Consider the following 20,239-nt stretch of genomic DNA (forward strand, 5'->3'; position numbering starts at 1 on the left):
GGTGAGATAGCAACACAAAGTAAGATAGCAGCACTTTATTTTGTTGCTTTTTTCAGAATTGTTAAAAAGAATTGCTTTTGTTGCCACTAGATGTTGGCCGAGGTCCGCTGGTGGAAACATAACATGTTTGAGTCACTTAAAATCTACCCGCCATCCTAGAACCACTGAGTAAATGTGTCTATTTGTGTCAAAATAACATAACAAAGACCCTGAGCGAGAAACTATTGCAGTTTCTGATCAAGATAGGCTCTTCTCCATCTCACTGGACCCCTGTTTTCTCCTTTGAGTTAATTTTTGAAAGTCAATTTCTAGCTATGACCAAATTTCCTTCTGCTGGGAGATGACCCCAAAGTGCTTCTCCTACCAACAAAAACAACATCAGCACCTTGGGAGCTCGGCCTGAATGCTCACGGTGGGGTGATGCACATAGGCTGGACCATGATCGGGATAAAAATGGAAGATTCAGATTTTTTTACTGTAACAAGTAAAATGAAGAGGTTCATTGTCTGGATGATTCCGAACATTGGCAGAAGGTTATGGGTCCTTTTCTACTAGACCTCTAGTTGGAACGTACTCAGGTAGTCCTCACCACACGAAGGGGCCAACTCACAGAAGCATTTGTGAGTACCCAAAGGAGTACTACAGGAGTACGAAGTCAGTGGGGAAGCTCCCACTTTTATGGGGTCTCCCATCTCCTGTGAGACTGCCTGAACCATCAAAGATCATTACATTGACCATAATGTTCAAACATGTCCATGAATACAATTCATTGTGAATTCGCACTACTCCCAAATGTGTAATTTGTTGAGGCAAGCTGGAATGTATGAGCTGTCTAGGTAACAATATTCTTGATTGCCATCTTTATGACTCTGTTGATTCCACTACTCAAGCTCCTTGTCTGTTTCCTAAACATGGGCACACGCTTAAATGTATCTTAAGGCATTTCTTGAGGGACAGAAAAGTCTAAGTTGAGACAGAGGCATCAGCTTGTAAAGTTGTAAGATACAAAGTTTCCTACTTTGCTTTAAAGCTCCCATAAACTTTTCACATATGCCAATACTGTTTCTACTTGACATCCACGAGAGTGGCAATAGGTACTATTTTTTAAGACTATACTGTTGCAGTGAATGCGCTTCTTAAAAATGGTTGCTATGGTGATGGTGTTTTGCAGAACATCTGGATCCTTTTCACCGACTGTGTGTTTTGACTTTCCGTTGCAGGGTACCCCGCCCACACAAGAAAAGGAAAAAGCATTGTACATGACAGCATTCGTTCTCATTGGCATTCAGAAGGCATATAAAATCTGTGCGATAGTGGTATGTACCAATCCGGTTACCTTTTTCATTGCATATGATGGCTAATGATTGGAAAACATATGTGATCCCACTGTCACTACACTAAAAAAACTGAATAATATTTTTACCGTTATTGTTTCACCTTCCAACCCTACCATTCATGTTTTAGTACATAATAAAAATGTGTGAACATGTTTGTATTCGAAAGAGAAAAGTTCAAACGTTGGCACTTTAAGAATGATGCTGTTGAGTAATTTAACAAAATGTACAAGGATGCATTAGTGGGAAGAGATGGAGCGTTGAGCTGGAAGGGACCACTATTAAACTCCCATGCAATCATAATATTGAACAGGTTGGAAGGCACTTCCGCTGCTTGGTTAATTATCTATGTGCAAATGAACCACACTCCCCCAAGTAGTTGAATCCTCTTCAATATTACATACCTGGTGGAGATGCTTCCTCGCTTCTGAAATGAAATCATGCGCAGTGCTCTACTTCGATCTTTTTTTTTCTTTATTGATACAGAAGAACAGAATTACCACAATTTCCAATTTACCATAGTAGTACCAGGATGGGTTCACTGTAAACCCCATAAATCATAATGCACTGACATAAACTCATATTTATTAGAAACTTAATTGCGTTTAGTAATCAATTACTATAATTTCAGTTTCAATAAATCTAATAAATTTGCTAAATTCATGTCTTATAATCAGCCTTTGAAACACAAGAAAAATTCTTTCCCATTCCATTTCCAGGGCTAAACCTCTTCATTGAGGGAAATCTCATTTAAACCTAGCAAATGTAACAAAGCCTACAAGAAAAAACATAGGTTTCCTCTCTAAAAAATTACTACATTTCATTATGTGACAGTCCACATTATAATAATCAAACTTCTTGCCCAATTAATTTCCAAAGGAGTCAGGATTACCCAAGTTCCATGCTAATAAATCTTTCTGCCCAATAATGGCTGATATGCCGATCAGAGCATTCTATTCCCCTTATCAAAATGTCCGGTGTATAACCAAACAATTTCAAAGCCACATAGCCATAGAATTTCTTTTGCTTGTTTTTTAATCAGTATGCTTTAATGGTTTTGTTTCCAAAAAGATTCTTTTAATTCTACATCTGTCTTGCTTCTACTTTGAGATGATCATCAAAAAATCTATTGTATGAAGAAATATTTTAATAATGCTACGGTTGAGATGTTTTTTCACAAGGATTTAAATAAATAAAAAATATCTTTTATATACATAATCACCTGCTCCTGGTCTCTGTTTAAGAAAGCCACATGCATGGCATCAAGACCTCTCGGGTCTAAGCGATCCAAGAATTCATCCAGAAAATTTCTCTCCTGACTAACTTTTCCTTAATATCCCTAAAATTCCCTCTAAGGTCATTCTTTATAACTTCCAACACTTCAAATGTCATATGGGGTAATTGATGCCCCTTTTCAAGAAACGTTGTCTCTACTCTCCTGTCCTCATACCAGCATAATAAAGCTACATGAACATTTGATCCTGGAAATACCCTCTTTACTTTCATATGATGCCTATTATCGTTGCATTATCTTTTTCTCTATGTTTGGATGATACACAATACCTCTTTCAAGTCAAAATGTAGTTTGTGCAGTTCATACATCATTTGGTATTTTGTTTTTGATCAGTTGAATGCCACAGTAGTTCTTTTGCTGCAGCTCCATTTTCAGGCCCCTTCTATTTTAATAGGTCACTGTGGGAGTATGCTTAAATAATTGTTTTAATTCGGTAGCTTAACCAATTAATCTCCATTTTTTATATACTTTTTTGATTTGATAAGACGAAAAATGTAAAGAAGTAAATTAACTGCTGTTCCTCTCCCCTCTCTTTGTATGTAAATAATTCCTCCCTTTTTATCTGCTTGAAGTCATGTAACTAGTTTGCTTGGAGGAGTCTCCTTCGTTATTAGAATTCTGCTGTCGGTGATTGTTCATAATGTAAGATTTTGTAGGAGGACGAGGTTTATACTTTTCCCTGGATGACCCCTTCAACATGAAAAGCATTTGCTCAAAGAATCTTTAATGAATGGTTGATAAAAGGATAAATCCATTTGCACCTGCTGGGACCCATACTGCCTTGGGTGTATCACAAATATTTTGCCATGTAATCTTTACAGCAGATTCTCAATATTGCTTTGCTATCCCAATTTACTATGACATTCAGTCTTATACAATTGATCTGAAGTTTTTTTAAGTGCCTTGCCACCAAAACAGGATCTTGTAGCACCCGAAGAAGTACAAGCTAAGAGGTAAACCTAAGATCAACCAGCAATCTAGTGAGCTGTCTTCATTTTTTAAGAGGCATTGACCTCAATCAACAATAGAGGGAAGAGTTAGGTAATCAAAGAGGTGAAGTATTACGCCTAGAGAATTTTGGGATCTCAGTTACCATGCAATGCGGTGACAAAAACCTAAGCCCACATTGCGGTCAAAGACAGAAGGTAGCATAGAGTACTACTTTGTGGTAGGAGGGCTTTTTTGCTTGACATATAATTGGGGTGAAGGTGCTTTAGATATAGTCCCCCTTGCTCCTTTTTCAACCCTGTAATAAAAAGCCTGACACCACTGCATTGCTTACAGAGGATGCAGCAGCCTTTGATACAATCCTCCTGGCAACAGACAGTCAGAAAGAGGAGGAATCTTCAGAACTCAGAGATGAAAAACAGAAGCAGAACGTTGATGTATGGGATGAAACTGAAGCGTCCTTGATGTGGTTCCTGATAAGTTATGCACTATCGCTGCTGGAGGGAGAGAAATGGGGCAATTCCTTGCAGCATGGTTGATAACATAATTGATGTAAGTGCAAATGACGTTTATGAGTGGCCAGGGCTCGCCAGACAAGGGACATGAATGTGTCCTCATGTAATACAACTGGTGCTCGTGTAAAGCGCTCTGATACCCGATTAGGGTCAAGTCCGCGCTATATAAAACTCTGTAAAATAAAAAAAATAAAAAAACACGAGACAGCGGTCCGGGGTGCCACAAGCAGTGTGCCTTAAAAGCCTCATATGTGGGGTTATCACCATGCCAGAAAAAGTCCCTTCACACAGGGCGCCAAAAATGTGTGCATCTGCCCACTTGAAGAATACTGGGTATTATAACTGGGCACATTCAGGAAATCAGTCGCTGTCGACTATGTGAGGTCATTCGAGACAGCCTGTGTTACGTCATGCATCAAGTCACAAACAATGCATTATTTTTTTAGGACAGATAACGTAGCAGATGCTCCTTAACGGGGTAATTTCAGCACATTAGTAATGTTACATTATAATTACGTCATTAATTTGTAAAATTGTTGCCCCAAATTTATATCCTCATCTTTACTCTGCTGCTAATGTGCGCACTCACTGCAGCCTCAATGACACTGAAGTGCTTTTTCCAAAAGTGCTTGTGTTTTATACCAACGTTACATACTTTTTTTTTTAAGGCGGTCAATTGGTCACTCTGGGAAGAAACACTGGTGACGATTATTTACTCTTTGTTTGCTGCACTCATGGAAAATTCATAACTCTAACGAGTCCATGATATTTTCTTGACCTGTTTAAGTAGTGCAGCTGTTGTGTTTTAAGCAAGTTGGGATGCCGCAAAAACCTGGGCATGGCAGCAGGCTGGGACATCTGCAGCCCCTGCTGTGGTGCCCTTCTGCACATAGATAAATAACACCACTAAATTGTTTATGCACTGAACTGCACCATAATATTCAGCGCACAACTCAGAAATAAGTTAAGCGGTCGAGCTCAGCGGCTTGTGGGGAAGTTTCCCCCGCATGCAAGCATCTGAAAAACATGGCCAAAGGTTGTATCTTTACTTCGTTATGTGCCAAAGTAGCCAGGCAAATGGCGCTTCTGTAACTGCATAAGCAGTCTACGCCACTGTAGTCGAATCAAAATGTCCCGGCCATCATCATCTTTTTAGTCTGATAACTTGGCCTCAGTGAAGTGGGCAACAACAAACTCACATGATCATCACCTGAATTTATGGGTATTTCAGGGAAGACAGAGCCTATCTTTTTTTAACGTTCAAAGATCTAAAGAACCAGGTGACCAGGGCTAAAAAAAGGGCCTTATGGCGTGCTTGTGGTGGTGGTCCGACTACCTTCACCACTGTGAGTCGGGAAACATCGTTTACAACGCGGGGATTACATCGCGATGCTATTACATCACGGTTTTCACAACGCAAGTCGTTACAACTACTTACGCTAGATGGCGCTCTAGGACACGGAATAGTATAATTTGTTATCCAACACCTTCTCTACTGTACGTAGACTGGAGTTGGACTAGTAAATTATACTACTCCTAAGTCCAGCGCCCTCCAACTCAAGTCGTTGTAATGATGCAACGACTTGCGTTATAAAAACCACAATGTAATGTACCCCGATGTAAATGTATGCGTTGTAACGTCACACATCCCAGCGGGTCTGCTCACAATATTCTGAGTGTGGCGGTCGGACTGCCACAGGGCCAGGATTCGGCAGCAGTGGCGCAGTGGAAAGGGCCAGGAATATCCTGTTGGTGCCACTGTGGCACCACTGAGCATATTCCGACTTTCATTTTCAACAACCTTTTCATGGCGGTGCTGCCACTTCTGCCCCTGGGGGTACATGTGCCCCCCTGGAATGGAACCCCGTTCCTGCACTGTATGACATGCTCGACATGGTGAATGCCACACCATGCAGGAAACGTGCTGCAGGCGCTGTCACAGTGGTGGTCTGCTGTTAAGGCTCTCCTATGAGCCATAAACAGCCCCTGCCGTGACAATGCTGCAGTACTGACCATCCACCAAGGATTTCAGTCGTAATCCAGCTGGCAAGCGAGCAAACGACAAGCTTGGCAGTCCTCCTGCCGGCAAGGCGGTCCTTCTATTGGCACGACGGTGGTGGGCCGACAGGAAGACTGCCAAACTCGTAACAAGGCCCTAAGACTTTATGGTTGATGGCAGCTAAACAATGCAGGACCTGTCTATGGACTTATGGAGAGAACAGCACCTTGCAGGGCAGTGTGCATCAATTTTTTCAATGTCTACTCGTAAGGGCAATTCCCTCCTCCACCATCACAGGTGTCATATTCGTGAGACCCGTGTAAAGGATATACCAAAGACTGTATGCATTCAGAGCAGGAAGAAGCTCTCCATCTGATGCTGGCCTGCATCTACTTGAAATCCACGCCATCTGCATTGTTCTGTAGGCTTTCAGCTCACAGTGAGCCGGATGGATGTTCCGGGACCTGCCTGGAGTGCCAGGTTTAAAGGGTCGCAGTGCGTCGCTGCAATCCAGCTTTGAACAAAGAATGTCAAACTTGGGCTTCTCCATTTATCAAACGAATGGCATCAGAACCTGAAAAGGGCCGTGCACAATCTATAACCAGTCCTTCTCAAGATGGTGGTCTTTATATAGAATGTTAGTTAAGGTTCCCAATCTAAGATGGAGTAGTTACCTTCTTCTGTTTGTCAGTTCCTGTTTGCATCCTACATAAAGAGGAAATCACAAGATGATGTGTCACAACACAATCATTCCCTTATTTTTTACCATGTTCTTAGCCTCTTGCTAATATTTTTGTTACAGATTTTTGCTTTTAGCAGCTTGACCTTCTGGATTCTATGCTTACCTCTTTTCTCCTTCCTGATGTCAGTGGGAGTTTGGTGCTGACCTGACATGTTCAGTATTAATCTTCATCTTCAATCGAGATCAACAAATTTGGCAATGAGGTAGTTTAGTTTCCCTTTGTGGATTTTCCTCCTAACTGGGGCCCACATCAGGAGACACTTCTCACCTGTCACGTATATTTGTCTTTGCAGGAAGTCGATGTGGCTACTAGGAGGAGTCGTGCTTTCATCCAGTAATCAAGAAGGGAGCTCAAAGGACCTTCCCAGAGTCTAATCTTGAACACCATATTAGTGTTCTATTATTTATTTTTGAAGTCTTTTGGCAGACAGCAGGCCCTTAAATTACAAAACAGCAGGCAGAAAATCTTGCTTGCAAAGATATGCATTTTAGGGTATTTATTGAAGCCTTGCTGGGGAGCAGTAGAATTCTGACAGCGCCGGCAAGGCCGCTGCCAATCAATCAATCAATCAATCAATCAGCTTTCTTGTAAAGCACGACTACTCCCCTGTTAGGGTCTCAAGGCGCTGAGTGGGGGGAAGAGGGGTGTCTGTGGTTCAGTCAAAGATCCAGGTCTTGAGGTCCTTCTTGAATTAAGGCAGCATCGGTGATTGCCTGAGATGAAGAGGAGGGGAGTTCCAGGTCTTTGCAGCGAGGGAGGAGAAGGATCTTCTTCCAGCCGAGGTCTTGTAGATCCGCGGGATGGACGCCAGGGCCAATTGGCAAAGCAGAGACGTCTGTTGGGAGTGTAGAAGGAGAGGCGGTGGTTGAGGTATGCAGGTCTGGATGTGGAGGGCTTTGTGGGCGTGCGTGAGTGTTAGTGAGTGTAAATGAGTCATATTGTGTTTGCATCGCTCTCAGTGAGTATCCCGCAGCAATGCCTTGAGTTTCTGTCCTCTCAGCACTGCCCTCAGTCAGCTCTGATACAAGGATTTTAGAAGCCACAAGCAAAATTACATTTTGCCATGTTGGTGCTCCATGCTCTTAGCATCAGAGCTATTTTAATACGTTCACTGCAATCTGGTACTGCTCTGAGATGGTGCCCGATGGTCAGTAGCATAGCAAGGATGCCATGGGCCCGGGGGCAAGCAATGAAAAGAGACCCTTTGACAAGTGTTGGCATAGTAAAATACAGCTACAGCAATTATCAAGGTTCAAAGGGCCCCAGGGGCACTGCACCCAGTGTACCAATGCTACCTGCACCCCTGCCTACAGTGGCTGTCTACAATCATGGCTGCACGTGTCCTTGTCACAGCTACCGATGCAACATGTATGGATGTAATTATTGGAACTGTAACTTGCTGTGCCCTTGTATCATGCTTCTGCTGTAAAGCGCTCTGATGCCTTCGGGCCATGTCCGCGCTATATCAAATTTCAAAAATAAAAATAAATAAATGCTACTTCTCTTCCCAGAGCAGCGGCTCCAGTGCTAGCATCTTCCAGCATCCCTTTCATTGTGAGCCCCCCTGTGTCTTCTTCCAGCATTCTGCATGGTGCACAATAATAAACACAAGAAAAAAGCAGAAGTCTACCTTGTTGAAGTGAATTTAGTATTTTTGTGCTGACTACTTCGGTGCTTCGATTTGTATTGTGGGGCTGCGGTGCGTGTTATTTGCGTTGCCGTGTACAAAAACCATATAAGAGCAGCATTAAAATAGAAACTGTAATCAAATATTTCATCTTTCAACCACCCTAGCCGTTTCAAGCGGGCAAACTGGGGCATCAGTTTAATGTGCCAGGTACGACCATGAGCACTGTGCAGTACGAGCAGCCTCTGCTGGCGAGACGTAGTATTACACGCCTGTGTAACTAAGCAATTTGAAAAAAACTCAAAATCCGAGTCACAAAACCAACGACATAAAGGTTTATCTGCCTCTTGTAGGGTACCACTCCCAGACAAAGACTTCTCTTTATAACTGTTGAGGCCCCAGTACTTAGAAAAGCAAAGGCCATATACAGCATGGTCGGAAACCAAGGTCTTATTTATTTATTTATTTATTTATGCATTTTTATATAGCGCGGACTTTACCCGAAGGCGTCAGAGCGCTTCACATTAGGAACAGAAATGAAACATAGTGAGAAACATTACACAAGAGCAGATTACAAAAGCATACGTTACTTACATAAGGTAATAGTGACAATTGTGAGCAAACAAAATACATGAGGTAGTAAAAATTGTGAACAACCAAAAATACATGAGGTAGTAAAGGTAAAAGTGACAATTGTGAGCAAACAAAATACTTGAGGTAGTAAAAATTGTGAGCAACCAAAAATACATGAGGTAGTAAAGGTAATAGTGATAATTGTGAGCAAACAAAATACTTGAGGTAGTAAAAATTGTGAGCAACCAAAAATACATGAGGTAGTCAAAAGTGCACAAGAGGAAAAGTGACAAGTGTGTAGTTATAAGAGAAAACAGAGTATAATTTGAGGTATAATACTGCAATAAGTGCTAGGCGCAAGAACAAGCGTTACGTAGGCAAGGTGGCACTTGTGCAAGTATCAAAGGTAAAAAAACATGTGAGAGGTAGCAACCGTGTGTTACAAGGGCAAAGTGGTGTGTGCATGTTACAAAAGGGCACTGAACACAAGTACATGGAGAATACTGCAAAAAGGCAGACACTCCAACCACAGGACAAACACTGGGAAGGCACTTCCATGGTCATGGAAAGTAGAAAATATCAGTAATGGGAAGTCTTCCTCCAAATAGCAAGAGGACGTGAATTACTTTTGGAGGTGTCTCTGGAGGAGGAGAACTTTAAGTTCCCTTTTGAAGGCCTGGGAGGAGGCGGTGGTCCGGAGCTGAGGCGGAAACGAGTTCCAGATTCTCACTGCGTTGCCTGAAAAGGATTGGGCCATTGTTCTTTCCTTCTTGAAAGAGGGAGGTTCAAGCAGTAGATTCGCCTTATTGCGTCAATGTCTAGAGCCTCCGGAGAGTTTCAGTTTATTCGCCAGGTAGCGGGGAGAGGAGGAGTGCAAGGCTTTGTGGGTGATGCAAGCGGTCTTGTAGATAGCTCTAGCCTCGAAGGGAAGCCAGCGGAGGTCTGAATGCAGGATGCCAGGAGGTAGCCCCATACTCTGCATGCTACGTACAAGGCAGTAAGGAACCCCAAGAAAATCAAGTGTACGTCTCATGGTTTGTGACCAAGCACTACATGCAACTCACAAAGGGCAGGCTACATAAATGGATCGAGGAACCCACATAAACAGGGCAGACTGATTGGGGCAGATCTACAAGCCCCCTTCACCGTTTTTGCGCCGCAGTTGCGTCACTTTTTGTGACGGAGCAGCAGCGTTAAAATCCGGCCGATTTACAATGTGACACATCTAGGATGATGCGTCACATTGTAAAGCCCTGCATCACATTATACCTGCCTCAGGTATAATATATGCAGGGTGTGCGTTCCAATGCAAAAAAGCCTCTTAGAAGTGACGCAGTGAAATCTACAAGATTTCACTGTGCCACTTCTAGGACGTCAGTACGTCAAATTCTTACGCCTGCTTGAAGCAGGCGTAAGGAGTGATGCAGCACAATAGGGATAGGCCTCCCCCTGCACTGCTGAAGTTGTGTCGTGCTTGCGACACGACTCCAACAATGCGTGACTTTTGCATCAATAGATGCGTCAGAATTTCTGGCACATCTGTCAATCCTTGCGCCATGGTGTGCCGTATTGTAAATACTGCACATCCATAGTGGCGCAAGGGTTTCTCAAAGTGGCGCAGGGAAAGTGAAGCATCTTCACAGATACGTCACTTTCTTGTAAATCTGCCCCCTTATGATTTTCAGCGATGCCCTGGTAGCACAACATATGGGAATGCTGTCCATATATGGCATGCATCTGGCTGGGCATTGCATATTGTATGGTACATCTGAATGTAGCATGGAGCAGGCTTCCCTGAAGATGCTCCACAGCGCTATTTGGCAATCAGGGCAGGTTCTCCATGGTCATTAGTGTCATCGGTCATCGGATATGTGATGCGATGGGAACAGAGCAGAGCTTTAAGCTGTACCCAGGACCACGAGCTGTGTTATAGGCTAGGCACGTGGCATGGGTGATGGTCTAGCCCTCTGCACAGAGCTCCTTCCCATTGCATCTTCTGGGCGCTGCCTATTGCCTCAACATTGACTTGTGCAGTGTACCTCTGCCCACAATACATCCAAGGAAGGTACACCATTGCCTGAACTATCTTTAAATGGCAAGTTTAGTGGTGTTTCGTTCAGAGTGGTCAAGAGGTCGAAATGTTATGGGAAGGGGATGGGGTGCAGGGGCTTTAAGAGGGGAGTCTAAAAGTTAAATGTTCTATCCATCCCATTAGGAACATTGAGTTAAGGCCACAATAAACACTGCACGAATCAACATCAAATCTGGCATTAAGCAGATACGTCAGCAAAGTGTGTGTAGCTTTTATTTGGTAAAAACCGGAATATATTTTCTTGATAGATTTCCGTACAAAGGAGGGTTACAAAAAGCATTTTATGTGACATGTTTAACATCAATGGTAGTAAAAGTGACAACACTGAACTATAACATTCCAAAATGTGCAATATATATTACAAACGATTTTGAAGGTCTAAGATGACATTGGAAGAAATACATCTTAGGCATGTTAAACAATTTTTAGGGCATGAACTAGTGTGAACTCATATTCCTATTGCTGTCCCTCCGCTTTCAACACATCTGTCCAGAGAAATCCTTCAAGCCTACTTGACACATGTCATTTACTTCAGAACTATGGTCTCTAGCTTTGGCAAGTTGACTCTAGCTTGCTGAGCCCGCAGTCCAGTTCTAGGGATCTCTTCCACAGAAGGTCAAGGTTATCCACTTGTCTGTTGTCACATATCAAAACTTACTCAAACCTTACCATTTGGATCCAAATTTCAACAACTTCCTGGTGAACACCCACCACAGTAACTAGGTGGTGCTTTAGTTGTCTGCCTCCCTGTAGCCCTGTAGAAATCCCACCAGTTTCACCTGCTCCCATGGAAACGCAGAATTAAGAATGCAGTCTGGGGTTTCTCACTAGCTTCTAAAATGACTGCAACATATCACTTTCTTCACTCGAGAGATGTCATTTTTAACATGTCCACTTCTTTTTCAGAGAGTCAAAGATGCCATAAATAAGGCTGAGGCCTTTTTGATGAGCAAAGTGCTGTTTGCAGAGAGCACCTTTACTATGGCTATAAGTGCATTCGCTCTGGCACTTACAGACCCCACCAAGGCAGTCACACGCCAGGCCTTCACTGCATTGAAGAAAGAAGCTGTCATCAAAGGCCAAGGTAAACAAACCATGTTCTAGTGAGAAAGCGAGTATCGCATATTTGTACTCTACGTATTATTGTATATTGCAGCAGCATCTTCTAGGGCCATATGTATGAAGCGTTTTTCTTGTCGCAAACGCTGCGAATCGGAAATTCGCAGCGTTTGCGACAAGAAAAACGTGAAATGCGATGTATGAAATTATCGCATCGCAAATGTTAAGGAATCGCAAATGTTGCGATTCCTTAACATTGCACAAGCATTTAGGAAATCGCAAAATGCGATTTCCTAAATGATATGTATGAAATAATTTAAAAATTGCGATTTTGGAATAAGATGTCGCAAATTACCACCAACTTGTAGTTGGTGGTAAATGGCGAATTCTTTTAAAAAAGCATTTTTTTTAAAAACAAAAGGTGCCATGTGACGCTCATACATGCCCTTTGGGCATGTATGTGCGCCATATGCGCACACATGTCATTTTCAGGGGTGCAGCAGTGTGTTCTTGAGACACCCCTGCACCCTGGAAAATTCGCAAAATTTGCGATTAGCAAATTGCTAATCGCAATTTTGCCTTTCATTTCTATGGGCCAAGAGGCCCTTAGAAATGAATGGGATGTATTCCTTATTTGCGAATTCGCAACTTGCGAATTCGCAAATAAGGAATTATTGGAAATCGCTAAAAAATAGCGATTATTTACATACATACCGTTTTGCGATTTCCAAATAGCGATTCCTTAAAATTCGCTATTTGGAATTCGCAAAACGATAGTATGATACATATGGCCCCTAGTCTTTACACTTTCTGCTCCTGAGCTTGTAGTAGCAAGAAAGGATAACAATAACTGCATTCCAGGATGCTCTGAAAAATGTGGTAGCCATCTAACATCTTTGATTATCCTAATGGGCCTGATTATGATGCCGGTCGGATACATTTCTGCGGTCCTGTTGGAGGTGGTCAGACCCCGGCGGTATCGTCGTAAGAGGTCCGTCCAACCGCCGTATTACAATACATGTATCTGTCTTCCAACCGACCGCTGAAAGACCTCTGACTCCGACAGACTTTCTCTGACCACTGAGGTGGCGGTCAGAGAAAGGCTGCCTCCATAAGGCAGTACAGGATTCTCTATAGGCCGTCTGTGTGTCGATGTGGGTTTTTGATGACCTGACCGTGGTGCACCAACCAACTGCCTTGAGTCGTCAGAAACAATGGATTTGGGGTGCATACTCACCCAAATCCGCTAATTTCCAATAGTGTCCACCGTGGATCTCCAGGTCCTCCTACAACTGAGTAGCAGTACCCCGATGACTACCTGTGGGTGCTGGAATCCAGGTAAGTCCTTATGTGGTATGTATCCCCATTGACTAGACTGTGAACTTTCTGCCACACTCCAGCAGTGAGGTACAGGGTGCATGAGGCATATCCCACATATGTCATGCATGCATGTACAACTCACATATTTTCAGTGATTTTGGACCCATTTGCAGTGATATATTCGGCGTTATGTGCTCCTCCATAGATGCGACTGCCGAGGTAGCAGTGGTTGCATCGTATTACGGTGGGGAGAAACGTCGTGGGTCGGTGGTTGAAAAGGGCCCGTGAAGACGGCGGTCAGACGGTCGGTCAGACAGGCCCAATGTCTTTCGTTTGGTGCATAATAGGAAGATTTATCTCATATCACCCTATTTTGTCTGTAAGAAACATTACCGGTCTAACTGCTTCCCAATCCCAAATCCACCACCCAGAAAGGACTCTTCACAAAGTGCTAGTGCCTTGAGGCAGCTTTAGTGATTTCAAACTAGGGGTGTGTTAACATATGCCCTGAATTTGACAAAGCATGCAAAGTGATCAGGCTACTCTGATCCAAGTGGGTTTGAGGGATCCCTTCTAAAATAATTTTGAAAAATTGAGGGAATATGGTGCATGTTTAACCCACATTGTATGCCTAATTATTGGGTATGTTAAACAAAAATTCTCATTAACATGATATTTTGATTGGATAAAATTACTGTACTCATGGGAATGAAGTGTATTATATCAAAATGCAGACTTTCCTTATGCTAATTGTTAGATCTTGGCTGAGGACAGCTTTAGCTGTCTCTAGGGAGGCTTATTGTTTCCAATACATGATAACATATAATTAGAGTGTGGGATGCAAGTCCGTCCATCACCACCCTCTTTTGTACCGCTTTTGGCCACCATAAGTGTGGCAGGGTATGCTGAGACGTGAGTCCCTTGCTCACTTTGCCACTGGATTCAAGCAAGCCGGGCTGAAGACGGCTGGAATGCCAGAAACCGGTCCTAGGAAGCTTGTTTCCGGTCCAGGGAAGACATGGCTTGGCAGTTCGGGCTGGACTGTTCCCATGAGGCACAGGGTCAGACTGATTTGCATATAGCCATGTCTGAACTGGGGTGGCAGAGTGGGCTAAAGAACGGTGATGGATTAAACCCAGATCTTTTGACTGGGTGTGAGTGTTTGATTGATTCAGATGCCCAGTCCATCACCACCCCCTTTTGTACCGCTTTTGGCCGCCATAAGTGTGGCAGGGTATGCTCAGATGTGAGTCCCTTGCTCACTTTGCCACTGGATTCTAGCAAGCCGGGCTGAAGACGGCTGGAATGCCAGAAACCGGTCCTCGGAAGCTTGTTTCCGGTCCAGGGAAGACATGGCTTGGCAGTTTGGGCTGGACTGTTTCCATCAGGCACAGCGTCAGACTGATTTGCATATAGCCATGTCTGAACTGGGGTGTCAGAGTGGGCTAAAGAACGGGGATTGATTAAACCCAGATCTTTTGACTGGGGGTGAGTGTTTGATTGATTCAGATGCTCCGTCCATCACCACCCCCTTTTGTACCACTTTTGGCCACCATAAGTGTGGCAGGGTATGCTCAGACGTGAGTCCCTTGCTCACTTTGCCACTGGATTCAAGCAAGCCGGGCTGAAGACCACTGGAATGCCAGAAACCGGTCCTCGGAAGCTTGTTTCCAGTCCAGGGAAGACATGGCTTGGCAGTTCGGGCTGGACTGTTCCCATCAGGCACAGGGTCAGACTGATTTGCATATAGCCATGTCTGAACTGGGGTGGCAGAGTGGGCTAAAGAACGGGGATTGATTAAACCCAGATCTTTTGACTGGGGTGAGTGTTTGATTGATTCAGATGCTCCGTCCATCACCACCCCCTTTTGGGATGCAAGTCTGCCCCTTGCTTGCCGTTATCTGATGTATTTCCTTCTTATTTTTTTGTGTTCATCATTCCCAGAAGTTCCTATTGGACGAGCTGCATCCTTTCACGGCATACTTGAAGGGGCTATTTTTTAGGTCTGGTGTTAGCCAAGAACTTTGGTTTTACAAAAAACCATATGTATAATATACTTATTGATTGGGGCTTTCAGCTAGCCCTCTTCAGTCATTGGTCTGTTTGTTAGCAAGGTCAGGTGTAAGCCAAGACCTTTTCATTTTACAAAAACTATATTTATTATATACTTATTGATTGAGGCTTTCAGCTAGCACTCTTCAGTAATTGGCTAGTTGTTGTCTCTTTCACACTGTTTTTATTCTACCCACTTCAGCATACAGCATAGTGTAATGGGTGCACTTCAGCTACTTGTTAAGTTCCCTATGAGTGATGTCATTCTGCTCTTTAACAAGGACCAAATCCACACACAAAATAGGTCCAAATTATGCCAGTGACTACTATTGTAACATGTGCTTTATGAGGCCAAAATATTTTTGCTTTTAACCAATTTAGTTTTTTTACAATAGCTAGGATGATGCAGCTTCCCCTATAATTTCTTTTCCAGAAAATATGACAAAACAAAACAGGCGCAGACTAAGCCAAAAGGCCAGGCACCAAATCCAGACCTATTGTCTTTGCCAATTACTATTGAGCCCTGCAGGAAGTGCATGTGCTTCCTTGCTCTCACCCTCTTTCTAATCTTTATAACTTGCACCGCTTGTGCGCTTTGTTTTCAGTCCCACCGTTGCTCCCCGCTCTCACCCTCCTGGACATTTTATATTTTTAATTTTTTTTATTATTTATTTATTTCTTTTAAGAGTCTAGGCCAGTGCAAAGAGCCACCAGGCCACTTGGTAACGTCCTTGCACATTGCATACATGTTTAAAAATATGATATTTTAATTAGGGCTCCTGGTTTTCCGTTTTTACGGATTTCTACATATAAATACAGACGGAAATCTATGTTTCCTTTGTCTGTATTTATAATTAGAAACAGCAAAATACTAGCAAATTTTGCCACGCTGCCGTGCTCCCAAGTGCACAAGACCGTGTACATCACGGCCAAGGGTGGTAACAAAGCGCTGTCAGGTCACTTGTTAGCCTAAACTTGGCCATGTGCCTCTCCTTCCCACACAATACCGTGAATCACTCAGGTGGTTCCTGAGCAGACGGTTGCTGGAGGGAGGCGTGTGTCTCTCCTGAGAGGGGTGTCGCATTGGACGCACTCCGGGCGAGAGTCAACAGACCTCTAATTCAGATCTCCCCACACACAATGCAAGAGAGGCAGGGCGAGAACTTCTAAGAGGAAAGGGCTGGCGGGGGCGGCTGCTTCTTTCGATTGCTGGCTGTTGTGGGGATATGTATAATTTCTCGCTGTGAGTGTAGAGTTATAGTTATGTGGCTGAGAACATTTCTATAAATAATCTTAAAACAGCTCTTGGGGGCGCGCACCTATGTGTTGGTAACACTTCAAATGAAGCACAATTTGTATGTAACACCTCCTGCCAACCTTAAGAGCTTCTTGCAGCGCTAATTTACTTTCAGTACTCGGGGGACGGCGGGTGTAGCAATTCCCCTAAGATCAGACAGGTTGTCGCGGCTGTGTGAAAAGATATTTCAAGGCTAAAGTTTATTTAAGAAATCTTAAATACAACTGGCAGAGTCAATGGCTAAAAAGTAACTGCCATAAACTACGTTATGATGGATCAAGCCCTGATCTGTTGACTGGGTAGGAGTATTCTTCTTAATTCAGAAACTCTGTCCATCACCACCCCCTTTTCTGAATCATAAACTACGTCCAAGCAGGAAGGGCTAGCTCGTGGATCGTGACATAAGCAACTAAACCCGGCACTACTCTTGCTTGTAGCCTCCCTTCTCCCCATGGCTGCACAGTAAGATCTCCCAGTCTCCCTCCAGCATCTGTACGTTTCAGTGATTAAGCCCCTGAGCACAGGGGGGTTCCGTAGACACTGCCAGCAATCTATTAAGAAGGGGTGAAAAAAACCAACAAAGCCTCTTTAACAAGTGAATGGTCTTTTTAAAGACCTGTGAAGTACTCGGGTGTCGCTGTGTGTGTGCCCGGGAAGCTGTCTCAGCCCGGACTGACACACAGGACGGGTGAGAGGGAGAGGGGTGTGGGGGGAGGGGGGCTGAAGCCCTTTGAGCCCAATGAGTGTTGCGCGCCTGGTGGGAGAGATGGGCCAACTGTGCAACCCGGGAACCTGTAAATTCAATCTATGAGGTCTGATCACTTGGAAACTAGTCTGCGCAATTTGAGTGCTTGGCATGGATGTTTTGACTGGTTTTTGAAACAATGCAGGGGAGGCAGCTACCTAAGATCTGTACATTCATACTCACAGTTTGACCAAATAGAGCACTAATCCCCTCCAGCAGAGCCCTAGCCAAGCAATTGCTTGAAATTCCTCATAATGGATTCCCTCATCCTTGCAATCAACTATTGCCCTCCGAGGTCTCCCCTCTCGTACATTGACGGTGGCAGTGCCCTCACATACAACGGAGTGCATGTGTGCGTTGTCAATTTAAATAAATGTGGAAAAATACTAGCTGTAGCGTCGTCTTTTGCTTGTGGCAAAAATAAATGTGGATAAGTACAGAAAAAAAGCCCAAAAAATAAATATGGATAAATACAGACGTTAATGGCAAAGAAATAAATACAATAAAACCGGGAGCCCTAATTTTAATGCACTGTTTGAACAAGATCATCCACCGTTTTAGAAAAGCAAATGTAAAATGACTTCAGCAGGTGCCTCTGACTGATGACTCCAGAGTAAGGGACTGAGCACAGTAACATACACCTTCTCAAATTTTACATTACTTACAAAATAAAGCCAACTCTATGCATTACCCTTTCACCCACATGAATTCATCTAGAGCTTCTTCCTAACGGCTGTCTGACCAGCAGCATCTACCTGCTATCGAGGGAATGGTGAGTTTGAAAAGCTTAGTCACTCTCATATTAATCCCCTTAAATTGCTCAGAGAATTTAAACAAATGGCAGCTAAGAAACCTTTACATTTATGTCCTTCTTTTCTCACTGGCACTGGACCGGGAGTGACTGGTGTAGTCCCACTGGACTGTGGTGCTCCCTGCTGTGCCCGTCTCTCTTTTAGTAAATTGGGAAACAACAATACAGATGGAAAGAATGAAAGCCTTTTTTGTAAAAAAAAAAAATAGACATCGATGTCTGTTTAGCAGATTTACTTAAGAATTAAAGTACACAAATGCATATTCTGGGTCATCAAGGTTACATCTATAAGCATTAGACGCATTAATAAATACAGCAATACTCAGTAGCGGTCTAGTCAATATCCAGCATAGATTTGCCTTCAGGGTTTAAGGAAATGACTCCTCTCTACAGAGAGGAATCCCAGCCTTTTATAGGGCTTTGACAATGGCTTCACACATTCACTCCATCAGTACATGGTTCACATGCTCCCAACGAATAGAAATTAAGGAAAAAGCAACAGTTGGTAATGAAATACATTTCAAGACTTTCTCACTGTTCTAATCCATGGAGTTCTTGTGTGCATGGCATGTGCTCTCAGTACATAACATGTTACACAGTATGTTATTCGGTCTGGGACAGCTGCTCTGTCCCTGGGACCCCTGCTCAGGGAGTCACGGGGAATCATTTCTCAGCTCGTGTCACACGTGAAACAGCAACGTCACGAAAAAAGATGGCCGATGAGGTCTAAGTTATCTTAAGTTAAAGAATTAGGAATTCTTCCACTCTAAGAATTGAATTTTAGTTCTAGGCATTCCACATTATCATAAACTGGGGGAGGACACATCAAAAGGGTATAAAACACATGCAGTTCAGTTATCTTTAAGTCTGGCCAGAGCCCGCATTATGTAATAAAGTAATTATACATAAAGACATGTGCATATATCTACATAAATGGAGGAGCTTTGGATGAGTCCTCTTCGTCTTTTAGTCTGTTCAGCTGTCAATCACATTTTCCATCTGCCCACCACAGCATACAGGAAAGGGCAATGGGCCAGTCCACTTCAGCCAGTGGCCCTCTTGCACCGGGAGTGATGACATTTTTCTGATCACATGTGCACATCCACATAAAAAAGAGAGCACTTCATCTGCAGGGATGTTTCTCCCAAACTGTATATTGCCAGTGCTTTTTCTTCCCATTCTTTACACTTTTAAAATAAAAATGGTAGTTATCGTGGTTTGTTTGCACCACTAGTTGCACCCATATGGCTGCCATGTTTATGAGACAACATGTTTTCTTTTTCATGTTATTTTAATTTTTGTATTATGAAAGACAAGAACCAGACCTGCTATTCCATTGAATAGCAGGCCAGGTTCTTGTCTTTCATACTGCGTTGTAGGTCCTTCCTGACCGTGGTACAATGTTGTAAACCTTTTTGTGTCATATGCTTGTAATACAAAATTCAAATACTTAACCATCACACCATTTTGCTAAGGTTAGACCTCTTGGTTTTGTTAATATTTGTTTACAGTTGGCTGGAGAAACATGTTTCCTGAGATTACTTTGTCCTTCAACTTAGAAGAGTCAGGATGTAGAAGCAGAAGAAACACAAAGCACCAGTCAGCATTTCATCATTTGTTGCAAAGTTGGCATATCTTTTTGCGAAGGGGATGTGCCAATGTAAATATGTTTGTATGGAGGAAAGGAACATATATTTTTACATGGCTTCAATAAGGGGATCATTAGCCATCCAAATAAAAGTGCAAATGGGGGGTGGCCAAGAGAGACGTGGCCCGGAAATGGGGGGCACCTGACACACCACAGCTTGAAGAGTGGAGAAAGGAGATGGA

The 20,239-nt window shown here is 43.2% G+C and overlaps 1 protein-coding gene across 2 annotated transcripts in view; it reads left to right on the top strand.

Moving 5' to 3' along the window:
* The window catches only part of C5 (complement C5), a 352,588-nt gene that overhangs the window by 267,325 nt on the left and 65,024 nt on the right, over positions 1-20,239 (top strand). For both annotated transcript variants that reach the window (XM_086920988.1, XM_086920987.1), the window contains 2 exons: positions 1,221-1,316; positions 12,032-12,209. In XM_086920988.1, coding sequence (XP_086777114.1) covers positions 1,221-1,316; positions 12,032-12,209 — 274 coding nt within the window. The remainder of the gene's footprint in view (positions 1-1,220; positions 1,317-12,031; positions 12,210-20,239) is intronic.

This window comes from Lissotriton vulgaris, chromosome 5 (genome assembly GCF_964263255.1).
Source record: "Lissotriton vulgaris chromosome 5, aLisVul1.2, whole genome shotgun sequence".
NCBI classification, from domain to species: Eukaryota; Metazoa; Chordata; class Amphibia; order Caudata; family Salamandridae; genus Lissotriton; species Lissotriton vulgaris.